At 43.5% G+C, this 21,604-nt stretch overlaps 1 protein-coding gene and 1 long non-coding RNA gene across 3 annotated transcripts; both read right to left on the reverse strand.

Moving 5' to 3' along the window:
• Positions 1 to 385: 385 nt before the first annotated feature.
• Positions 386 to 21,293, reverse strand: agmo (alkylglycerol monooxygenase). Of its 2 annotated transcripts, none has more exons than XM_061289367.1 (13): positions 20,942 to 21,293; positions 17,784 to 17,914; positions 17,399 to 17,550; positions 12,611 to 12,714; positions 12,454 to 12,549; positions 11,729 to 11,795; positions 11,580 to 11,645; positions 11,310 to 11,389; positions 10,878 to 11,012; positions 9,295 to 9,411; positions 7,694 to 7,776; positions 7,370 to 7,475; positions 386 to 524 (listed from the first exon to the last, which is right to left on the reverse strand). In XM_061289367.1, exons 1-13 carry the CDS (start codon positions 21,059 to 21,061, stop codon positions 489 to 491), a joined length of 1,293 nt encoding a protein of 430 aa, XP_061145351.1. In that variant the 5' UTR covers positions 21,062 to 21,293; the 3' UTR covers positions 386 to 488. The 2 variants fall into 2 exon arrangements, with proteins under 2 accessions (XP_061145351.1, XP_061145349.1); XM_061289365.1 differs by lacking the exon at positions 386 to 524 and adding an exon at positions 1,610 to 2,064 and having other exon boundaries at positions 20,942 to 21,292.
• Positions 18,654 to 20,934, reverse strand: LOC133161138 (uncharacterized). The gene is made up of 2 exons (XR_009716014.1): positions 19,046 to 20,934; positions 18,654 to 18,838 (listed from the first exon to the last, which is right to left on the reverse strand). It is a non-coding gene; the product is annotated as an uncharacterized LOC133161138 (long non-coding RNA).
• Positions 21,294 to 21,604: the final 311 nt, after the last annotated feature.

The raw sequence follows: 21,604 nt of genomic DNA on the forward strand, positions 1-21,604 counted from the left end.
GTTTTTAAATCAGATGTCAACAATGTACACACAGATTAAGTGGGAGATCCAGCGGAGGCTGACGTTAGATCTTGACCGTGTTATAAGAGACAGAGATGGAGAGAGATGAAGTGGGCATTTCTGAATTGAATGTCGCATGTGAGCGAGGAGGGGAGGGGGGGGTGGTCTAGCCAATGAGCCAGCATGTGCTGAAGCAAGGTTGAGTCTTTCTGAATTAGAAGAGGGGGCGGAATGCTGGTCCATCTATTGAGTGCTCCATTAGATGCTGAGCCAAGAAAGTGGATTTTTGAATAAGATGTCGAAAAAGAGAGGCTGTGCTACTGCCGCAGCCCACTCTTCATGTCAGGGGGGGTGTTGCTGTTTGTTTTCCTCCAAGCGAGAAACAGAGGGAGAGCCAGAGAGAGAGAGAGAGCAGAATCATCACTCTTCCCGCCCCTCTATCTGCATTTTTTTCCCTTTCTCTCCTGTCAGCGCCAACGTAGCATCAGTTAGCATTCAATACGACAGCCGCCAAGTGCGCCAACCTGTGGGGGGAAAAAACGTCTTTTTCGTCAACAGCCACGAGAAATGCTCAAGTGTGATTCCAACAGATGCATTTTGGATTGGCTCATGCATTCAATCACATCGAGTGAATGGAACAGACTGGTTTATTGGATTTATTCGGCCTCTTAATAATGCATTGAAAGTGTAAGAATCATCAGAATAATGCAAAAACACAATATATTAGTCATTTTAGTTATAATATATGACTGAGTATAGTCATATTACAAGTCTACATTTGTTGCGCCACCGTTTGTGTTCAAATATTCGTCGCTTCGAAAACCACAACAAACTAAACAGAATATATCAGTGAAAAATTTCTGACTCCGCCCCCGGGTTGAGGAGACCACTTCAGTACGCAGTTAAATGGGAACGGATCATTAAGCACGCCCGCATCTCATACACTGGAAAGCGAGCGGTCGCCATGGCAACTTTTAAGTGCACATCAAGCCTCTGCAGTCGATTCTCTGCTTCGAGGCTTTCTCACCAAGCAGATGAGCTTGGGAGGCGAAAAAGTGTTGTGAGGCCAGAAGAGCAATTGGATCTCCATTCAACCTCTGGATACATAATTCTATCACTTCACTACTACTTCACTTGTGAGTCTAAAAATAGACGCGGGAGCCTGCCTGAGCCTCGTTATGTAAGATCCTAAAAGTCTACAGGGATGACCCGACGTGAAGTTTTCCCTTCCCGGGAGGGGTTGGCTTCCTCACAAGAATGGAAAAATCAATCAATCAATCAATCAACATACATCACCTTCAGCATCTTTTCTTTTGCTTTCTGTCATTTTCTTTTGTGTCCAGATCTAATGAGCACCGACGGACGTTATTGATCGCTGTGACATTTTGTCCGGGGTTAAGCGGCAGACCTCGGGCGCTCCACCCCCCCGAGCCAGCGCCATCAATCCGTCTGCTCTGGTCTCATTTTATTACTTGCGATGATTAAAGACAAAATCACGTTAGACTCGACCGACGAAAGGATTAGTCGAGCGCCCTCGAAGGTTTGAGGGTAGGGTGCTTCAGGTCCATTGTTTTGGAGATATCTACAAATAAAAAAAATAAGGAATCACTTCTTACCTTTACTTGACTTTATTCGTCAGCCATATTACGACAGTATATTGTTAGATTATTTGCTCGTATGCATACAGTACAGTTTAGGGTACAGCAGAAGGAAAGTGTGACATATTCTGTGCTGTATTTCAGTCACCTCCAGTCCCACAATCTCGATTGAAGTCAATGGTCGTCTTTGAATCCGAAAGACGACCAACTCCAACTCCTACAATGCATTCCTTCACATGCTTCTTTCTACCTTTCCATCTGTTTATGGAACAAAGAAATAAAATAGACCAAATAATGCTTTTCTTTTTTTTAAATTCACACTTAAGTGTTATTGGGTGCAGTTTAAGAGGCTAAAAAAGCAAATGGAGTCAGCAGATGGCAGTTCTCAGTGCGACTTCCACTTGATAGAGGGCAGCTGCGAGAAACTCTGCAGAGCCCAGTACAGCACACTGAGGGACACCAAGGCCTGAATGAGACGTAAAAACACGTTACAAGTCGTGGATTACTTGCTTGTTGCAGTATTAAGCAGTGCAGCAGACAGAGGGAGACAAAGACCTGTACATTTACAGACTGGGAGTGTTATTATGACATAGTTGTATTAGTAAAATGATATTAGCGCTTTTACAGAATGAACAGTGTTTGTATTACTTTACAGTTATTTTAAACAAATGGGAAAAAAACTCATACTTACCCTGGTATGAAAACTTGAAATTCTAACCTTGTCTTCAAGTTCGCTGGCTTGAAATTCAAATTTGAGGCCGTAATCCAAAACTTCATACCCTAATTTGAAGCGCTAATTCTGTCAACGAATGAACCGAGCTTGAAACGCAATTTTGAGTTGAAACAACAAACTTGAAATCCTAACTTGGTCTTTATTTTATTTGACGCGAACCCTGTTTTGAAAACAACCAATCGCAGGACTGGAAAACGCTGATGTCATCAAAAGCCAGCGCTCTGGCGGCGTGAGAAGTCATTTCAAAATCTAACTTGATAAAGAAACAGTTTTGTTGCTAATATCACTGAAGTTACTCGAACCTGAAATCAATAAAAGCGAACAAAGTGAACATGCGCTACACTTTTATTCGCTAACGTATATTTATAAGATTGCTAAAAACAACAACCATATCCTGCTCTTCATCCACAACTGTTCATTCATCATCACTAACGTCACATCAACATGTCATGTCAAAGCGTGACGCGACACACATGGACGCCACATGAGCGCCGCAAGTCATCACAACCGGAAAATATGCTCGCAACTGTAAACCGTGAACGACCAGACCGCATTTTTGCGTCATGCTGCACATGCAGACTTTTCTGTGCTTCTCTTGGGCTAAAATGTGTGAAATACAAAACTATACAAAAAAAAAATCCAAATCAATATGACAAAGGCTCAGTGTACACAGCGATGCTCCTCAAATTCCTGTCTTGTTTTAAATTGCACTTTCACCTTACAGCAAGTGTTGTTTCACATGTGTTCTGTCTGATGTGTGTGTGTGTGTGTGACAGCAATATTTCTCATGGCTGCGCTCCAGCCTCTGGTGGGACGTAAAGCTGCCCAATGTATCCTTCCTGAACGCCCCACCATTGTAGAGTGGACAGGAAGTTGTATTTGTATGTGCGTGTGGACATATTTTCACCTTATTTTGCTGTGCGCTTATTCAATACAAACAATTTATGGAGAATTGTTATTTTGATAAGCAAAATTAAACGCTCGCCGGAACGCTCATTTGAAGACTGCCGTGCAGCTGCAGAGGCCTGACATTTTCACCCCGCTTCTACTGGATGCCAGATAATAAAATTGTTTTATCGTCGTTGATATTCGGGAAAAAATACAATCTGCTAGTGAGAGACGACTTTACACACGGTGTACAGTGTTACCCGACGGTTTACTGTTTGCGCACCCCTGCACCCCCCGTGACCACCGTCGCCAGAAATCTGTACGGCAAGGCGAGCGGAACGAAGAAAAAAAAAAGGATGAAAGTAAAATGGAAACAAGCAGTGTGGAAGTGGTACAAAATTCTGTGTTTTAGGGTTCCTCCCTTGAGGAGAATTATCATTAAAACATTTCTTTACAACTTCGTGACTTCTAAAATGAGGCGGTCGTCAATGAAGCCCATTTTTACAATCCATCCCTGGAGAAAAATTCACATTTAAACGTTTTCTTTTACACGTCGGCTTCAAAGACGAGGAGAACCGACGGGTCTTTTTTCGCACTCTACATCAGAGCCCTACTTAGTGATTGGAATATATGTCGCAACCAGTCATTACCGATGTAAAATTTTGCTAGCTATCAAAAAATATTTTTTGAAATAAATTTTACAATTAATAAATGTTGTTTTTTTTTGTCGGTCATAGATTAGTAAAAATGAAGCCCTTGTTTGTATTTTTACAGTTTAAAGAGCGCAAACGTGGTTGCCCTTTGCAACTCAGTTCAAGGGGATTCCTCAGCAAAGACAAATGAGTCTCCGGGGGGGGGCAAAGAGGTTAATGGCCCCCTCGACTCCTTCCATCCGCCCACTGATATTTAGAAGAGTTATGACGCCCCTGCTTGTACGCTCCCGCTGCGGACTTTGTTGGAAAATACGAGGCTGAGAAAGAAGAAGACGGCAGTAAAGGGATTATGTTTAAAAAAAAAAAAAGAGACCTTACAACGGTAGTGAATTTGATTCCTTGGATATTGACGAATGGCACGAAGACTTGTTTAAAAGCAAATGCGAGACTTTTGAGGTGCAAAAGCGTTTCAGAAAAAAAAACGAAGCTACCATATTTCATGTCGGAAAACCGCTGCCAACTATTGTCGAGTGTACATGGTTTCAAATTTAGTAGCCAAAAAAAAAATCTCTAGGGATGAGTTTGAAGTATCCCTGAAAACTGCCAACATTTCTTCTTCTTGATATGTTTGTGTAGGTCTACTCATGATAGCCATCTGTACCAAATTTTAGGTTGCTAACTGAAACTGGCTTCAGGGCCTATATTTTCAAAAAAAACGTCCGTCGGTTCCGACAGACCGCTTCCTCTCGGGTGTTTTGGATCGTAACAAAGTGATCAATAACACAGCACGTGGGTTCTGTGATTACCGTGGTCGGCGTCCCAATAAAATAACATACTTCTTCTCTTCTTGAAAGCGGGAAGTATTTGCACGCGACCGCTTTTCCGACGCTCTTTCCAGTCTTCCTCGTACCGACCTTCTTTTTCCGCAATCTCACGCTTCGGCGGCGGCCAACTTGGAAACGTCATCGGGAACCCATTTGGTGCCCAAACGCCTCAAGGGCAATTCGGACTGAGGGGGACAAAAAAATTGACCAAACTGGCAGCGAGGAAACTTTTCCAGGCGGGACACTTGAAAACTTTGATTTTTTTACGACTCCACTTGTGATTGTTAGCCAAGACACGAGCGAGCAATGAAGTAAGCGGTGAGCGATGGAACCCTTTATGCTGCGAAATAATACGCCACCCTGGACCATATTATTGTAAAATATGACTTATTTTTATTGCGGAAAACTATGAACTTCCCTTTTCATTATTCTTGAATGATTTTGGAGTCGATTCGACGAGATACTCTCGTGGGAGCAGACACCCTCTTAATATTTAAGAGCGGGATTAAAACCTTCATATTTGATCAAGCTTGTCGTTTGGGTCCTTCAGCGTGTTGCCTTCGGGCTATAATGCTGTGCTGTTGGCTCTCTATGGACTGGATTTGAGGAGTGGGACGAACAAAGTACAAATCTATGGTTATGGTATGGAATAAGAGTTTCATTAAACTACTGCAAGTGACTCGGTAAGATTCGGTAATATTAATTGCTGAGGATAGACTGTCACGTTGTGTTGCCCCACCGTTTGTGTTCCAGCGTTTGCACTGCTCCAAACAAATCTTCATTCATGATTTTACCGCCTCCACCTTCCCGCACATGAGGTTTTTTTTGGCGGCGAGATAATGGCGACCTTTCGCCATGGGTTGTCTTATCAGGAAAAGGCGAGGCGGCGTTCAGTGTTTTTGCTGATTTGTGTCGTACTTGAACTTGATAATATTGATGTGACCTGGACATTTATCTTTCCACAGACAAGCAGACAAGCACAAATGAGCTCTCAATCAACTCTGTCATGGCTTGACTTATTACTTTCCTGTTTTATGATTACTCATCAAATTTCACTGACGCGGAACGAGCAAAAGTAAACATCAGAGTCGGGACAAGCCTCCGTGGGGCCCTAAGCAAAATGTTAGCCGACTTGCGTTATTGCCAAAGTCATTTTTAGACTTCTGTTATGCCAGTAAAAATTAATACAATCAAAAATTCATGTCCTTTTTTTCCTTTATCTGTGTCAAGTGACTTTCTAAGTGCTTAGGTTTTTGTATTGTTTGAGGAATTATTTTGATAATAATAATAAAAAACTATGTTTTCTAACTCAGCCTTAATTTATTATTTATTCCGTTGGCCAACAGAGAGGAGCAGTAAAATGGGCGCGTATAATAATTTGCTTGTAAAAGTAGCTTTACTCCTAAGCAATTTGACACCCACCCCACCCACACATTTTAAATGATGGTTACGGCCCCGTGTGACTGAGCCCTTTTTAAGTACCATTAGGCGCGTTGGTGCTGGCAGGTGCTTGAAAGGCTCTCAAAATGGTGGCTGACACATGGGCGCCCTTCATGCTTTTAACGACACGACACGCCGCTCTGACGCGTTTTGAAGCCAATCGGTGAAGAAGAAAAAAAAAAGTCGGCGGCAGAGAATTGGTAATTGTGCTGTGGCCCCTGCCGACTGTACACTTGCACACAAAATGTCTGGCTTGTGATATATGGCATCCTTAAAGCTCTCGCTGCTATTAACAGCTGGCAGGCTCTGACCGCGGAATCACACCAAGGCTTCACGAGCCAGACGTGAGGCTGGAAAGCGTCTGTATGAATAGATTGGATTTGGGGGGGGGTTGCATTTTGTAGTATAGACAATATTGGAAAGATTTATATTACATTAGCTAATGACTTGAAAATAAATATTGTCCTATAATACTTATTATATAAAAGTTTATGAGGGGTTATTTAGTGCTGAGAAACTGCAATGTGAAATATAGTAGTCGTGATAATTCTAATTTAAAATGATAATACTGAATTATTATTTTTTTCGGGGCACACCTGAACTCTACAGATGTGGCCGAGACAATAAAAGCGGCAACTCTGTGCTCACGTGCAAATCCCATCAGCCAGCTCTAGTTAGCGGCAGACGCCGCTAATTGTTTCCAGAAGAGTCGCTCTGCGCTCAGTGAGCAGGGCGAGGACAAAGCCAGAAGAGGGAGGGAAGGGAAGGGGGGGGCAAAAAGTAATGACAGGTCAGCCACCATGTACAGTCCACAGCCATAACGGCACGCCAATTTTAGGGCTAATTGGCACGCGCATCTGGAGGGAGAGATCAGAGCTCCGCCGGCCGGACTCAAAACAGACCACACAAATACACGGGACCGTGTCGGGACAATCAACGTGACAGCACGCCTTTTATCCGAAAAGTGACTTCATCGTTCAAGATCATTGTCACAGTTGTCATTGGAGATTATCTTTGCGTAGAGCAGAACAGAAAGCAGTACGCAAGGTCAGGTGATGAGCACGGGGAAATCTGTCACGCTAATGCTAAATATTGGACCACGTGTATATTTAGGGGGTGGGGGGGGGGGGTTCAGCCAAGTTCAGCTCGCTCAGAAAAGGTATTCAGTAAATTGTCACGTTATTTAGCCTACTGACTATTTTGTGAAATGTATAAAAAGTCAGAAGGCCTTACCTGGGTGGGCACAGTCAGAGCTGAGTTGGGGGCCTTCACATGGCTGTACCGCAGCAACATCGCCATGCACATACAACGTAGCAGCTCCAAAATGGACGCCCACGGCCTAGATGCAACATATATACGTGTATACTAGGGTTTCTCTTGCATATGAAATTTGACAAATGAGCAGAATTTGAGCAAATACACCACTTAAATTCAATTGACCTCCCGTACTTTCTCATTCTACACCGTAAAATACATGTAAAGTGTTTGTTTGAGAAAGAAGGGCCTGCAGAATACCACACGTATGCAAATGATCCAAATCTGGGCATAAAAGAGCACCTGCAGTCAATGATGAATCCCAGGGAGGTGAGCGTGAGTATGACGTAGGCAGTCATTCCCAGGACGGTCAATTGGGTCAGCGTCTAGGGGTCCAAATACAGCACATGGCGTGATTTCCAATGTAAAGCTGTAATCAGCATCATGGACGGACGGACGCTTGGCTCTGCAGTCGCTTTCCACAAAGCGCCAGCCTGCACCACTGTTTACTGGGCACTGCCAAGGCAAACAGGCATGAGTGTGCGAGCGAGCACATGTTGGGTAAACGGCATCACATTAGCAGCGTACACTCGCTCTGTTGCGTACAGAACTTTTCATTTTCTTTGATGGAGGGTGTTAGCGTCAGACGCTCACCCCGTTCGCTCAATCAGTCGATCGGATTGTCAATCACGAAATCAGTTCGTCGTTCACTCAGTGGGTCCGCCGGTTCAACACTCAGCCAGTCAGTCAATCTGTCACTTGGTCAGTCAGGCAGTCACTCAGTCAGTCACTTATTTACTCCGTCAAGAAATGGGTGACTTCATATCACTCACTGTTGGTCACTCCTTCAATCTTCAATCGGAAGCCTAAACAGACCAAAGTATTCTTTACAACTGGCAAAGCAAGTTAATAAATGTAGTCCATAAAATTCCCACACACAATCAGCTTCAAACTCATCAACAAATTATTTGAGAGCAATGATAACGTTAGCTGTAGCGTACAGTACGCTAGCGAGCTGGCACACACTCATACGGTGCGTAAACACAAAAGGGTGACATGATTTATTGCGGGAGCCGGGAGAGCTCTCGTTGTTATTTTCCCTTCGCAAAAGTCCTGATTGCAGCATCCTGAAGGCTATTTTGCTTGGGAAAGGCTCCAGTCCACAATTAAGGCGTTTGTGTTCACTGCCGGACCACCAGCTGGTGTTTCATTTGCAGGCGAAGTATGGGGAGCCCTCTTGGCCCCGGAGGTGTGTGCGCGTGTGTGTAAATGCGTGTGGGACCACAACTGAGGAGCACAGAAAAAAAGGGAGGGGGTGGGGGGCAATTTTATTTGGGACTTTCGAAGGAGTTTGGGCGTAACGGCACTTCTCGGCTAACCAAAACTATGCCTGAGGGGGGGGAAAAAAAAAAGGCTTCCAAAGATAACTGCCGAGGAGACCCGATGCTTTATTTTTCTGACAGAGGAGGAAAGGAAGGGGGTCTTTTGGCTTGGGCAAGTGGAAAATAATAGACAAAGGTTCCTCCAAAGGGAAAGGCCGATCAGTCATCCTGTCACGATATTAGACGCAGCTCGTTTTTCTTTTTCTTTTTTAAGTCAAAGTTACTGGAGCTCGAGCGGCCGCAATAAACTGTGTCATTAGTTCAATCACGTTGGCAGACGAGTAGCCTTCAATTAGGGAGCTCAGCACCTTCTCGTCCGACGCCCACACGGTCCAAACATCGGCTATGTCAACAGTTTCAGGGTGTTTTGAAATATTACATTCAAAATTATTATTTTTTTTTACAACAAAGCCAGAGATGAGGAAAAGTGACAACCAAATATTGTTCAATTTTAACATTGAGAAAGATTTTTCTTTTTTAGCCACAAATAATTCCCTGCGTCTAAATATGACAAATACTTACCGCCTGGTTTTCGAAGAGCTCGTGGTACGTGTGCAGCACCAGCAGGAAATGTGTCACCACGTAAACTTGTAAGGGCAGGGAGCAGCTGGGATCGTGAGGCTTCTCCATGCCGGTCACCTGCCAGCGGAAAAAGAAAAAATACACAAGACCTGAAACCGCTTGCCCACAACCACTCGGTGAAAACCATTAGGAGAAGAAAATCTTCCAGGCATGGGACAGAGTGGTGACCCAAAAGTGACCACTTTAAACTAAATTGGCGGACTTCCTGTGTCGTTTTGGGCAAAAACGAAATTTCTTTGCAATTCAGTATTGAACCAAAACGGCTAGGTTCATTTGTGTTTTAGGGCACGGCCTCTTGAGTGTTTTTGTGGGTCACAGACATGCCTACCAAATTTCATGTACTAGCTTAAATCAAATTGGTGAATTTTCATTGCAAAACCACAGTCCTTGTCGTATGTCTAATGGCTAGGTTTTACATTTGACTTGCAAAGTAAAACGATGGTCAGTATGAAGAGTCGAAGAAGGAAGAAAAATATATATACAGCGTATACATTTTCAAAGTCTGGCTGCTCTCGTTTGATTTCCATCTCTATACAAATGACATCAAGCGTGTCAAGATCACGGCAAAGTCAGTTTTCCATCGTCTAATGGAGCCAACGCAAAGCCATCACTTATCGGGCCAAATGAAAAATATACAATATGTCAACGTCACTGCTGTTTTTCCCACTTAAGGGAACCTCTGTTGTGGCAATATTGTTCTGCGGCGCTGTAATAAACATTGCAAAGTGCCGCAAGTTGCCTTTGAAGGTTATTTTGAGACATTGCAGAGTTGTTGTTTCAACAAAATAAGGTTTGTCGTTCTGACTCGAATGCTGTAAAAGGTGAGGAAAGAAAAAAAGTGACAAATATTGATTTTTGGGGGTGACGAGGAGCAAAACGTATTATTTTAAAGGTTCAGTTCGGATGAAAATGAGCCCATGAGGTCATCTGGATTTTTTTTTTTTTTTTTTACTGGAAGACGTGAGTCTATTTTTTGGAATTTGCTGAGTCATGTAACCCCTTTCTGTCATGTGGAAAGGAAAAAGTGAATTCAAATAAATTGACCAATAGAAGCCGCCGGAGAAGCTCGCTGCCTCTCCTCCTCGGCACACCTGCAGCTACGTCGGGTCGTGGTTCACCTGGTGAGTCTTCCCCAACCACGAGAAACCTTTCATGGTGTTTGGCTTCTGAGGTTGCCTTAAGGGGCCAATTGAATCGTGAAAAAGAAATTTCCCCAGTGTCACGCATGAGGGAACTAAATATGCGCCACCATCAACGTTATTTCAAAGTTAACCGCCGGCTCGTTCCACTGGAGCCTTTCTGTAGACACACACACACACACGTGTGTACACGCATATTTCCACTGGGGCACCATGCGGTTTTAATCCCAGAGACGGTGAAAATGAACTTATTGTGCTCCGTCTACAAAGACTGCAGCTTTTATTTGATGTGGCCATTCCCTGTAAAAGTCGCAGAAGACTCCCGCCGTGAGGAATTCTCTTTTTTTGCAATGATGTCAGGTCACGACGTGGTCCCGCACCCACCTCTGGAACGTGATCATGGTTGCCCAGCCGAGGGTTTCCAGGCGTCCAGCTGGGACCTTTGACAAAAGTGGACACTTTGTCTGAAAGACTCGAGTAGGTGGTTGACCTTCTCCACAAGGACAAATAGTAGTGGAACTGAAAAAGAAGACAAAACACCAAATCAGATACAAAAAAAAAAAATACCTGAAATGAGCAGTTGTTTGTGTTTAAGGTGAGTGCTCAAACTTTGCCCTCGTGATGATTATTTCTCGGTGCCCATTTATTGAGGAGACGTTCAAATTTTGTGTTGTCGTGAGATATTTTTTAAGGTGAACATATTTTTAAGATAGACCTGCTTACCAAGGAGTCATGTTGATCGGTGAGACTGGCTTTGAGGGTGGAATTTTAACATAAAAATAAAAATCCAGGTTTGTTAGCAAGTGCAGTACTCACCTGGCTTGTGATGATTTCAAAAGAATTGCTGGGGAAGACCAAACCATACACCACCTTGTCCTTTTCTGGTGAGAAGGTGCCTTAAAACACAACAATTGAGGTAGCCACACTAGCATTAGCATGAGGCTTCTTTTGCTTTCATACTAAAACCAACACTCATCTTATTTAAATCTTAAACCACAAAAACTACAATTAGCTTTGTTAGCTTCAGAACAACGGTTCTCCACTTGTTTTCCCTGCTAGCCACAAGCTTTCAATGTGTTTGCTTACCAAACAATCGGTCCCAGATGATGAGAATCCCGCCGTAGTTCTTGTCAATGCAGTACAAGTTTCTTCCTGTTGGAAAGGTTAACATTAAGAACAGTTGAGCTAATGCTCACAAAAATAAAAATCATATGACCAAATCAACAGGTCTTCACCGTGGTGAACTCTATGATGCTTGGGGGTGTTGAAGATCCACTCCAGAGGTCCCATGTCTCGGATTACCTGAAAGAAAAAGTAAAAGCCTTGAAGTGAGGTTCTTGCATTTGAGTTTTTTAATTGTCAGACACCAATCAACATGGAATTTTGTGTGGATGTCTATCATACATGATCTGAAAAAGGTCTCAAGGATTACTTCAGGTTTATCTGGATAGGTTTATCCTAACATGATGCTAAAACAAAGTCTCAAAGACCCAATGCGAGCAAAATCCAGGCCCTGTTCTTTGACAAATTCTCATTGGCTTCCAACACATGCCTCAGAAATGCTTAGTTGGACAAAATTCATAATTGGTCATTTAGTATTTCTATGTAATAGCACGTCTGGCTGTTTTGCACTGGATTGGAAAAAAAATTCACTTTGGCTGCGCAACAAAATCCATCCAGCAGTGACATAAAAAACAAAATGACCATAAAGACAAAATAGCGTCTGTTGCGAGCACTTTGGCTAATAGCGCACTATAAAGGTTGGAGTGGAGGTGTTACAAAGCCATTCATTCCCAGGAAGGATCATAAAAAAATAAAAAAATAACAGCGATACTTGTCGTCGCTTTGCTTCTGTTTGGAATATTTAACAGCACAAACTCATTTTTATTGAGCGTCTAGACAGGAGCAGACAAATAAGATAAGTATTGATATTTTTTTCTAATGCTGACGTGATGCCTACCTCCGTGTGCAGCCAGAACTGGAAGAGCAGATTGAGTTGGATGTGGACGGCGAAGGCGGACGGTGGCACGGCCAAGGCCATGGGCACGTAGAAAATCTGAACGAAAATATTTTTTTATTATGAGTGTTGGAAAGAGTGCACGGGAGTAGGAACGTACCCACGACGTCAGCTGCTGAGTGAGCGGCTGGCGTAGCGCAGTTGAGAAGTTGTAGTACTCGGAACTGTGGTGCACTTGGTGGGACGCCCACAGGATGGCCACCTCTAAAAAAAAACACAACATGCGACTATTATTGTATTTGGACGTGCAACGGGAACAAGCTAGTTAAGTTTTACTTGTTAGGGAATAGATTTGGGGACCACCGGGTGGACCCCAGGAGAACTTTGGCACCTCCAGGCTTCCAAAAATATTATAACTACCGTGTTGCACAGAAGTGGTGATTTCTTTTTTTATTTGCACAAGTGAGCCCAATTTCGAAAAGTTTTATTAGGTCGTTTTTGGTTCATCTCAAGATTCCGCTCAGGTACGATAATGTGATTTACGGCGTTTACGATTTTATGTGCTCAATCACGTGCGGCCGACACTTGTGAGTTGTATCGAGGTCGACAGTCTTAAAGGGCACGGGTTGGGGGGGGGGTTCTCTCGCACCTGAACAAACACGTTGTTGAGAAGTGCAGTGCGTTCCAAGGTCCAATCAGAGAAATGACTTGAGGGGAAATCCAGAAGGATTCCCCGGGAAAAGTAGGATATTGGAGTTATTGCTGCAGCTCGGCAGGTGCGAGGAAACGGGCGTACAAATGACGGTTTAGGGATTAGGACGAAAGAAGAAAGAGCAGAGCTGGGACGTGACAAGATTTGGAGGATTCCCAAGCGTCTGACTATTGAAAAGTGGAAAAGACAGCTGTGGACAAGAGGGACTCCAGGCCCGGATCGGACCACCAAACAGAGTTTTTTTTTCTTCTCTTTATATTGCACGTGTGCGCAGTGCACTATGATCAATGGTCACATTTGGGCCATTAAAAGAAGAATATTAAAGATGTCAATGGAATGTTTTAATCGTATAAGAAAATTGATAGTGATTGCAATGACATTTTTTTGTATAAAGGGAAAACCCACAACCATTTATTTAATTAATTAATTAATTTAAATCTTGATTATTAATATTATTCATCTTTTTACAGTTTGTCAATATATTTAATATATTATCGCATGTCGCTTTTTTGTATTTGTTTGCCTTCGGATATTTTTACTCCATGAACATACTGGAAGTCCAGTTGAGTTTCACACTTTTTGTGCTGATGTCCATAAAACAAAAACACAAACAAAGCATTCATTTGAACAGTTTTGAACCAATTCGACAAGTACAGTGTTGATCTATCATGACGTAGTTGTTGCAGAGTCAGAAAGTATAAAGTGTTTATGTTCATGCTTTGTTCCAACACCGCAGTCTTTTTTTTCCTTTTCATGCAACAGTAATGTAGCTTGGCAAGGTCCAGCAGCGCGGCCGCGTTAAGATTGATGCTCCTTGTCACCGCTAGGAAGTGGGAAGCGTTAGGCTTCGCTGAAAAAGCCCATGTCCTCATGTCTGAACTCCACAGGACGCCGCATAGTTTGGCCAATGGCGTTCAGAAGGGAAGAGTTCTCAAACGCACACCAAAAAAACAACAACAAAAAAACGACAAGGCCCACCTCAATTTCAAACGCTTCCAAAAACATCCTCGGAACATTTGGTACATTTTATATGGAGGACATTAACGGCCTGCCGCCCGTTGTTGTGAGCTGGGCTCGCCCTGTGCAACTATTCTGCCGTTGACCCAAAACAAAATGGAAATGACAACAACAGCTACAATGCTAACAGCTAGCCTACGTGGACCCAAATGATTCATTCCATTAACAGTTAATGCATTAAAAGAAATGTCCTACGCTTCTGCCACGCCAGTGAAATTCCAGTAGCATGACATCAGGCGAAGGCCCTCCTGGCACTAACAGACGGGGGCGCTTGATTTAAAGTCCTGCGAATGGAAGTTTGCCCCGTCAATCACGGCGCTAATGGGCTGCGAAGTCGACGGTCGTGTTTGGATTGGACGCTTCTCGGCGAGCGAGCCAATCCAAACATGGAGCGAGGACTGGACAGGACTGAATCGCTCGCTACACCGCAGTTCAGCTCTGTCACGCACGCCGATGCAAACACACTCTTTGGTCAAGCCCACTTTGGCTCACTGCAAACAACTCCTTGCTTATATACAATTGTGAAGTGCCACGTTCCACGTTCAAACACAATCCACCGGTCCAACTACAATGAGGTTGACTTTCGCACCGACATCAATTGAATTTGGAAAAATCCATTGAAAAATGTGGCTCATTTAGTGTCACTTTTATTCCATATCTCAAGGACGTGGAATAAATGATCAAATGGCTCGATTCCGTCCGTCCAGGTGGCATGGAGCGGCTGAGCATTTGCCAAGGCTAAAAATAACTCGGTGACGTTACTCGGCTAAAAGTAGCAAGAGACAGAACGGTGGCATTACTGCTAAGTTACAGACCTGGTCAGCGTCGCTCTAGCGGTACTCGTCTGTACATTTTCCCCAATTAGCAGTCGGGGGCCCCAAAGAAAATATCCCATCATCATTACGGCACCGCGCAGGACAGCTTTGGTGGTTTTACTGACATCGGAAAAGATCATCTGCAGCAAACTTGGCCTTTTACAGTTACGCAGACAAGTTCGAATTCAGAGTCTGAGCCGTTGCGACGCGCTCATCTCGGATCAAAGCCCCGCTGATGTTGTTGATGTTAATAGGTGCCTCCCGGGAGGCCTTTCGCTCTCTTTCTCGACTCCCACATCCTGGCCTTCGAGTCGGGGGCGTAGAGGGCGAGTGGGGGCTTTTGGTCAAACCTACACCAAGGCCAGGAACTCGCCGTCACCGCCAAGATTTATGAAGTGGCCCCGAGTGGCCAGGTTAAAACTTCCCTGGCAGCTCTCGTGAAATAATAACATCCACACGGGAGGAGCGTTGAGCGCACGTGTTTGTCTGCTGCTCTCTGCACAGCTGACGGGGCACGGTACCAAAAAAAAAAAAAAGTTCCTCAGCATGACTGAAAGATGCTGAGCACATCAACTGCCGTGATAGATTCTCTGCGCTTAATGCACTGAGACGCCTCTGCTCCAATCAATACGTGAATTCATCAGGGGGTTGGACTACTGGCTTTGCATCAGACGTGCAAACTTGCTGTATATTTTAATTTGAATAAAATTTGCATCTACTCCTCCCACAATGCGCCAAAGGAATCCTAGTTTGCGGCCGTTTTTGCACACGCAAATCTTTAGGAAATCGGGCTCTTGGTGTTTCCCCTGTACAGAAAAAAGAAAAAGCCCACAAGAGGCTTTGTACTGGTCGCTCCGGGTCGGGACTACAAGCCATTAAAGACGCAAGCGTGACCATTTAGCTCGACCGCTCTGCCGTTTTGGGCCCCAAAAAGCAGCGTGGCCTGGCGAGACGACTCTATTATCTCATGTATAATCAAAGGCGGGACAGCTGAGGGTCTGATTAATGGCCTCCGCCCCGCTGGCGGGGCCGCATTTAGACGCAGAGCTGCCATTAGTGGCGCTGCAGTTAGACGCGTAGAGTAAACAGCATCAACGCGCCTGTCAACAACACGGCCGCCTCCGAGCCCGGGCCGCCTCGCGCGCGCCCAAAACCATCTGCTTTTTGCTATTCTGGTGTGCTCCTCAGGTTATTTGATGGATGCGGTGGCAGCTTAACTAAAGGTCACGTCTTGCCCAGAGGTTAGACTGTTTGAGGCGGGGAGCTGCCACTGGCTCCTCCGCAAGCTAAACGCCAGACAAAGACCACAAGTGGAGATTCACAATGGAGCGTCACAATGCTCATGAGGATGAGTTCAAGGATCCATCAAGGATGATAGTAAACCGAAAAGAAATCACTGTACATTTAAACACATAAAATTGCCATGTTTGTCAGAGTATTATTATTTGCCATTAAATTCCAACTTCATACAATTATGACTTTGACCCCTCAAATGTATTACTGATTTTTGTTTTTCATAAATGCTTCATATAATGTCGGCATTTTTGTCAAAATATAACTTTCTCTTAGTACTATGAATATTCTTTTGAAGATTTTTTTTTCTCTCTCAATATAAATTTCCCTATAAAAAAAACTACTCATGATCTCATAATGTTTGAAATATTCAGTTCTTGCAGAGTTACTACTTTCTTTTATGTCTGTATTATAACTTGAGTTATTCGTCTGACTTTTTTTTCCCCCATCGTTATATTAAAACTTCATCCACATAAAACTAAGCGATCCCAAAGGTACGTTTGGTTCTGTAAGCGGACCAACTGGAAGTGGGGAACGGCGTCACGGAACAGCTCGCGGTGGCAAAGAGTCTGCTCCGGTTTGGACTGGGGACTTTTCCGTCGAGGGAGAATCCTAAATTTGCGCGTGCGGCGAGCGTTAAGCCGAGCAGAAACGTCTCTTCGGTAATGAAGACATCAGCGTGGACGTCTGACTGCCTCTCCAAAGTGTTTCCACTTAATTACGCTGCCGTCCCACTTTGATGTGGCGACCGCAGAGAGGGGGGGGGGGGGGGAAGGTCGTAAAAGATTTGAAACTGAAAGTGCTGTTTTACATGGAGCTAATAACAGCCTCGCATCTCGGCGCACCACGATAATCTTTTGGCAATTTTCTATTGGACGCTCCCCATAACGCAAAACGGGGAAGATTTATGGCCCTCCTGCTTCCACGCGGACGCAATTTTGCCATGTTGCAAAGCTCTAAAGCACCCTGGAGAGAGCAGACCAAAACAACAATGTTCATTTGAATCAGCATCATGATTGAACATATTGAAAAGATTTTTGCGTGTTTTTAGTAAAACTTGCCATACATCTTGAAACATGTGATGTGAGTTCGAATGTGAGCGTGTAAATACCGTGGGCGAAGCGGTGGAACCAGTAGTAGCAAAGGTCCACGGCCAGGAAGCTGAGCCACCAGGTCCAGGCCGAGTCCCAGGGCAGCTCCACAAGGCGGAAGTGCTCCCAAACGTACACGTAGGCCGACAGTTCCACACCTCGCACCAGCAGCCTTGAGGGAGATCAAAATTAGAGTTACAAACTTCTTTTTTTTTTTTTTTTTAATCGCTGGTTTTCATTAGCTTCTAGCGCTTGTTGTGAGCTAGCAATCCACTACTGTTCACGATATACGAATGTTGGGGATAATAATTTCCAATTATTTTATATTACATTTTAAAAGACAAATGTACCACTGAATAAATCACCGTAACAATGTTTGACATTCATTTAAAGGTGTCCACTCACAGCGGGAGTCGCGACATCATCCCTAAGGAGATGGAGATGATCCCATCAGCAACGTTGTAAAGTTTGGCTCCCGAGATCAGCGAGCCCAGCAGCATTTCCAGAATCACCAGACCCAGGAAAAAAGGGTTGGCCTGTGTACACACACACAATCATGACTCAGCACCATTTTAGCAAGTAAAAACAGGGCATCCAGTGTTGCTTTTTGCAAGACTACTATTTGTTTTGGAGGCGCAGAGAGAAAAAAAAAAAAAAAAAAAGCAACTTTCAAGTCTGGTCATCCGTGATGTTTGCTTCTCAGCAGCATCAGCCTGGACGAGGCTGCCAAGGAATACACGAGAGGAGCATTTACATTACACAAAAAAAAAAAAGCATAATAAAAATAACTATTTGTATCAACCATATTTGCATCATGATTCTTTTTAATAACATGGAAGTTGATATTTGTTAACCGGAATCCAACTGCAATCATGTTTTTTTTTTATCCATAGATGGAGGGCTGGAATCTAATTCCATGAAAAATATCCAAAGTGTTCCACTCAGGAGCAAAAAAAAAAAAAAAAGATGGAAATTGTGTCACATTTTGCATGCCTGGTGCATCCAGCCTTTTGTTGTGTGACCGAATAAATGCTGAGGAACGGCCTTCTCTCTGGAAAACATGTCATAACAGCTTAATGGCACTGTCAAACATGGAACTAATTACTGCTGCTCATGTTTATCTGCCAGACACTTAGCCACAGCACCAACATGTGTCTGTTCATGTGTGTGTGTGCGTGCATCTGTGTAGCGCAACGCCAGGGAGTCATCAACAGGCGCAAAAATTCCAACATCTGGTCGCAGACTGCTACGAACACGTCCGAGTCAAAAGTCCCGTTTCCCCCACCAGCAGTAAAGTTTAATTCACCGTTGTTTTGCGTTTCCATTGTAAAAATTAGCACAGAGTGTCGCAAACAACATATTTTATCTTGAATGAAAGCTCAAAAGCATTTTATTATCAGTTATCCTTTTTTTTTGGTCCCTGTTGCTCGTTGTTCGCCGGGAACAGGGACCGGTCCAGCCTGCAAATAAAGAAAATCAATATTCAATATCTGCAATTTTGACCCACTAATGGAATAAACAGGATATTCTGGCAACAACCATTTTTGTCAAATGGGGGTTGGCCAATTGAATTGTTTGTCTGCTGTAAATGCAGAATGTGGAATAAATGCTCAAAAGGCTTTCCAAGTCAATCCGATGCCGTCTGCACTTTAGCAGCCTTTACGCACCGCTTTTTGGTCGGGGGATAATTTGGTTCCTCGCGTGGAACATTTGCCGACCAGATGTGGGCGCCTTTCCCTCCATTCATACGTCTCGCCGAGGTCACGCTTGACATAAAACATGGCGGCTGACAAGACACTTTTATCCCCGCTTTCACTACCGCACTAAGACTACAAATCGAAAGAAGTTGATTTCCTTGCCCCCCCCCCCCCCCCGCCAGAGTAAACATATTAAAAGAGATGCATAAGAAGCATTGTTGTGCAACTAATTGTTTTGATACGCCCTAGCAGTAAGTTTCATAACAGTTCCCGAGGCCAACCAATTAAAAAATTCCAATCACACATTGCGAAATGTCAACCAGGGTTACAAATTTTAGGAGGATTTTAAGGACAGGCAGCTCACAGAGATAATAAAAATAGAATACTGTACAGCCATCGAAAAACTAGTTTGACTTGGGTAAACACACTTGCATTGTTAGCATTGTCATCAATGCATTTCGTGGAACTCCAATATTTATACTCTAGCCCTGTTCAAGGTTATACTGCAAAAAAATAACGACACGGAAGGAATCTTTTTTTAAAGCCTTAAATAATACAATACAAAGAGGCCAAATACAAAATGTACAGCCAGTGGCAATTTTTTAAAAAGGCTTCTTATGCAATCCTGTTGTATAGCTTCATTGTTGACCTGTTTTATTTGTGTTAAATTAGAAGCTCTTGTGCTAAACCCGTGGTGTAGTTTGCCTCAGGTTTTTTTTTTTTTTTTTTAACACAACTTTTGCCCTCATTGTTACTCTTCTACACAAAGGTTTTACTGTTTCGGCCCTGCAGCATGTGAATTATAAGTCGTTAGACTGAGCGTAACTGCACTCCCAATCACTTGTCATGCTGAGAGAACTTTCCGACGATCCTATCCGTGGCAGATGGCCAGAAAGTAAGAACATCACGTGGGAGACGCGATCGATCAAGAAGATGAACTCAAAGGACCTGCTGAATGCGAGCGCTCGGGGAAGATTCGGATTGGGGGGTGCAAAGCTTTTTATTTGTGGTGAGTCTTAAAAATAGTTATCAGACTTTGACGTAACAGCAGTAGCGCTGATGAAAAATGATCCAGGTTGCCAATTCTTGTCAAAATGGCCGCCGCAGGAAGTCTCAAGCCAGCTGCATCATGATGGAATGTGGCTTCGGGGAAAAAGGCCGCAGGTTTTTGGAATCCTAATGCTCATAATTACAGCCATTGTCTTAGCCATGTGACACACCGCCAACTTTGAATCCCGAGAGGGGCCAAAAGGGTTTTGCAATTGGTGTAGAGGTTGAATGGTGGATGGAAAGTTGAAAGACACCACAAACTCTTCATCCTTTGCTTACATTTTTAATTCAACTAAGATGGCATATTGTGTCAACAGTATTATGCAGGGGCTGAACTGAGTTGAGCACCTTAGCAAATGATTTGTGACGATTTTAATCCGGCGTGTAAATGTTGGAAAAGTTCCATTTTACACTCTGAAATCTCTGCAATTATGTCAGGGGTGTTAAAATTATTAGTTTGTTGGGCTTGGTAAGAAAAATTGCTTGCAATGTCTCTTTGTGCTATCATTTCTATTTCATGGAGATTTTAGAAAAAATGATCACAAATTTGTATCACATAAAATGAAGAGGCAAGCCAGGTCTTGTTTTAAACTTATGCTGTAAAGCAAACTAGGTGAACTTGAGTATTTAAAATAATAATAATAATAATAATAACAGTAACCAGCACGAGTGTGTCCGAATAACACAAAGTCCACGTATTTATCATAACACCGTGGACAAAATGGTTTACTTATATACTTGTCTGTTTTCTTTTAACTAATAAAACAATTTCAAAATTTCTATCGAGTGATTAACTGGTGCGTTTTCAGAACTCACCTGATGGACGTACGCGGGGACATCGTGGATACTCTCGAAGGAGGACTCGTTCGGTGTGAGCAAGTAAAACATGGCCCGGAGCCGCTGCGGTACCGGACCGAGAAGACCACCGTCCGCCATGATGACCACCTGCCCAGGTGATAACGACAAGTAGGACAAGAAGATGGTGGATGGAAGGAAATAGGAAAAGGATGTCTCTCCTTCGCGTCGACACTGCTCGTCCTCTGTGTGCTTCTTTTTTGTTTACTTGCGTCTTGTGCGGTGAGAGGTCAACTGTGGAGAAGTCACACGCTCCCTCATAAATATGGAGAGTCATGTTAATGATATCTTTGGGTTGGCGCCATTATTGCGTAACGAGACAGGAATTGGATGATGAAGAGGGAGGCGGGAAAGGGGCGGAAGTGGGTTGCGATAATCTCGCAGGGACGATTATACGGGTTTTTTATAAATATTATTTTATGATAATATTTTTACAATTTGACAAGGTGTGTGTGTGTGTCCAACTTTATTTTAAAAAATAAAGAATATATTTTTGACGTCAGTGAATTTTGATTACGTCACGCTCAGACAGGTGCAGGGAAAGTAGTATGACGTCAGAATATGCATCATATATACATTATTCAGTGTAATTGAAGTGACATTTTTTGACCAATTTAACTTTGT

This window comes from Syngnathus typhle, linkage group LG10 (assembly GCF_033458585.1).
Source record: "Syngnathus typhle isolate RoL2023-S1 ecotype Sweden linkage group LG10, RoL_Styp_1.0, whole genome shotgun sequence".
In the NCBI taxonomy this organism is placed as follows: Eukaryota; Metazoa; Chordata; class Actinopteri; order Syngnathiformes; family Syngnathidae; genus Syngnathus; species Syngnathus typhle.

Excerpts from the sequence above, each read along its gene's own strand:
- agmo (XM_061289365.1), bottom strand. The coding sequence starts at position 21,061 with ATGGCGGACGGTGGTCTTCTCGGTCCGGTACCGCAGCGGCTCCGGGCC. Across the intron at positions 17,915-20,941 it reads TCCCCGCGTACGTCCATCAG|GCCAACCCTTTTTTCCTGGG; the intron begins GTGAGTTCTGAA and ends GTGTGTACACAG. Across the intron at positions 9,412-10,877 it reads ACCATGATCACGTTCCAGAG|GTGACCGGCATGGAGAAGCC; the intron begins GTGGGTGCGGGA and ends TTCCGCTGGCAG.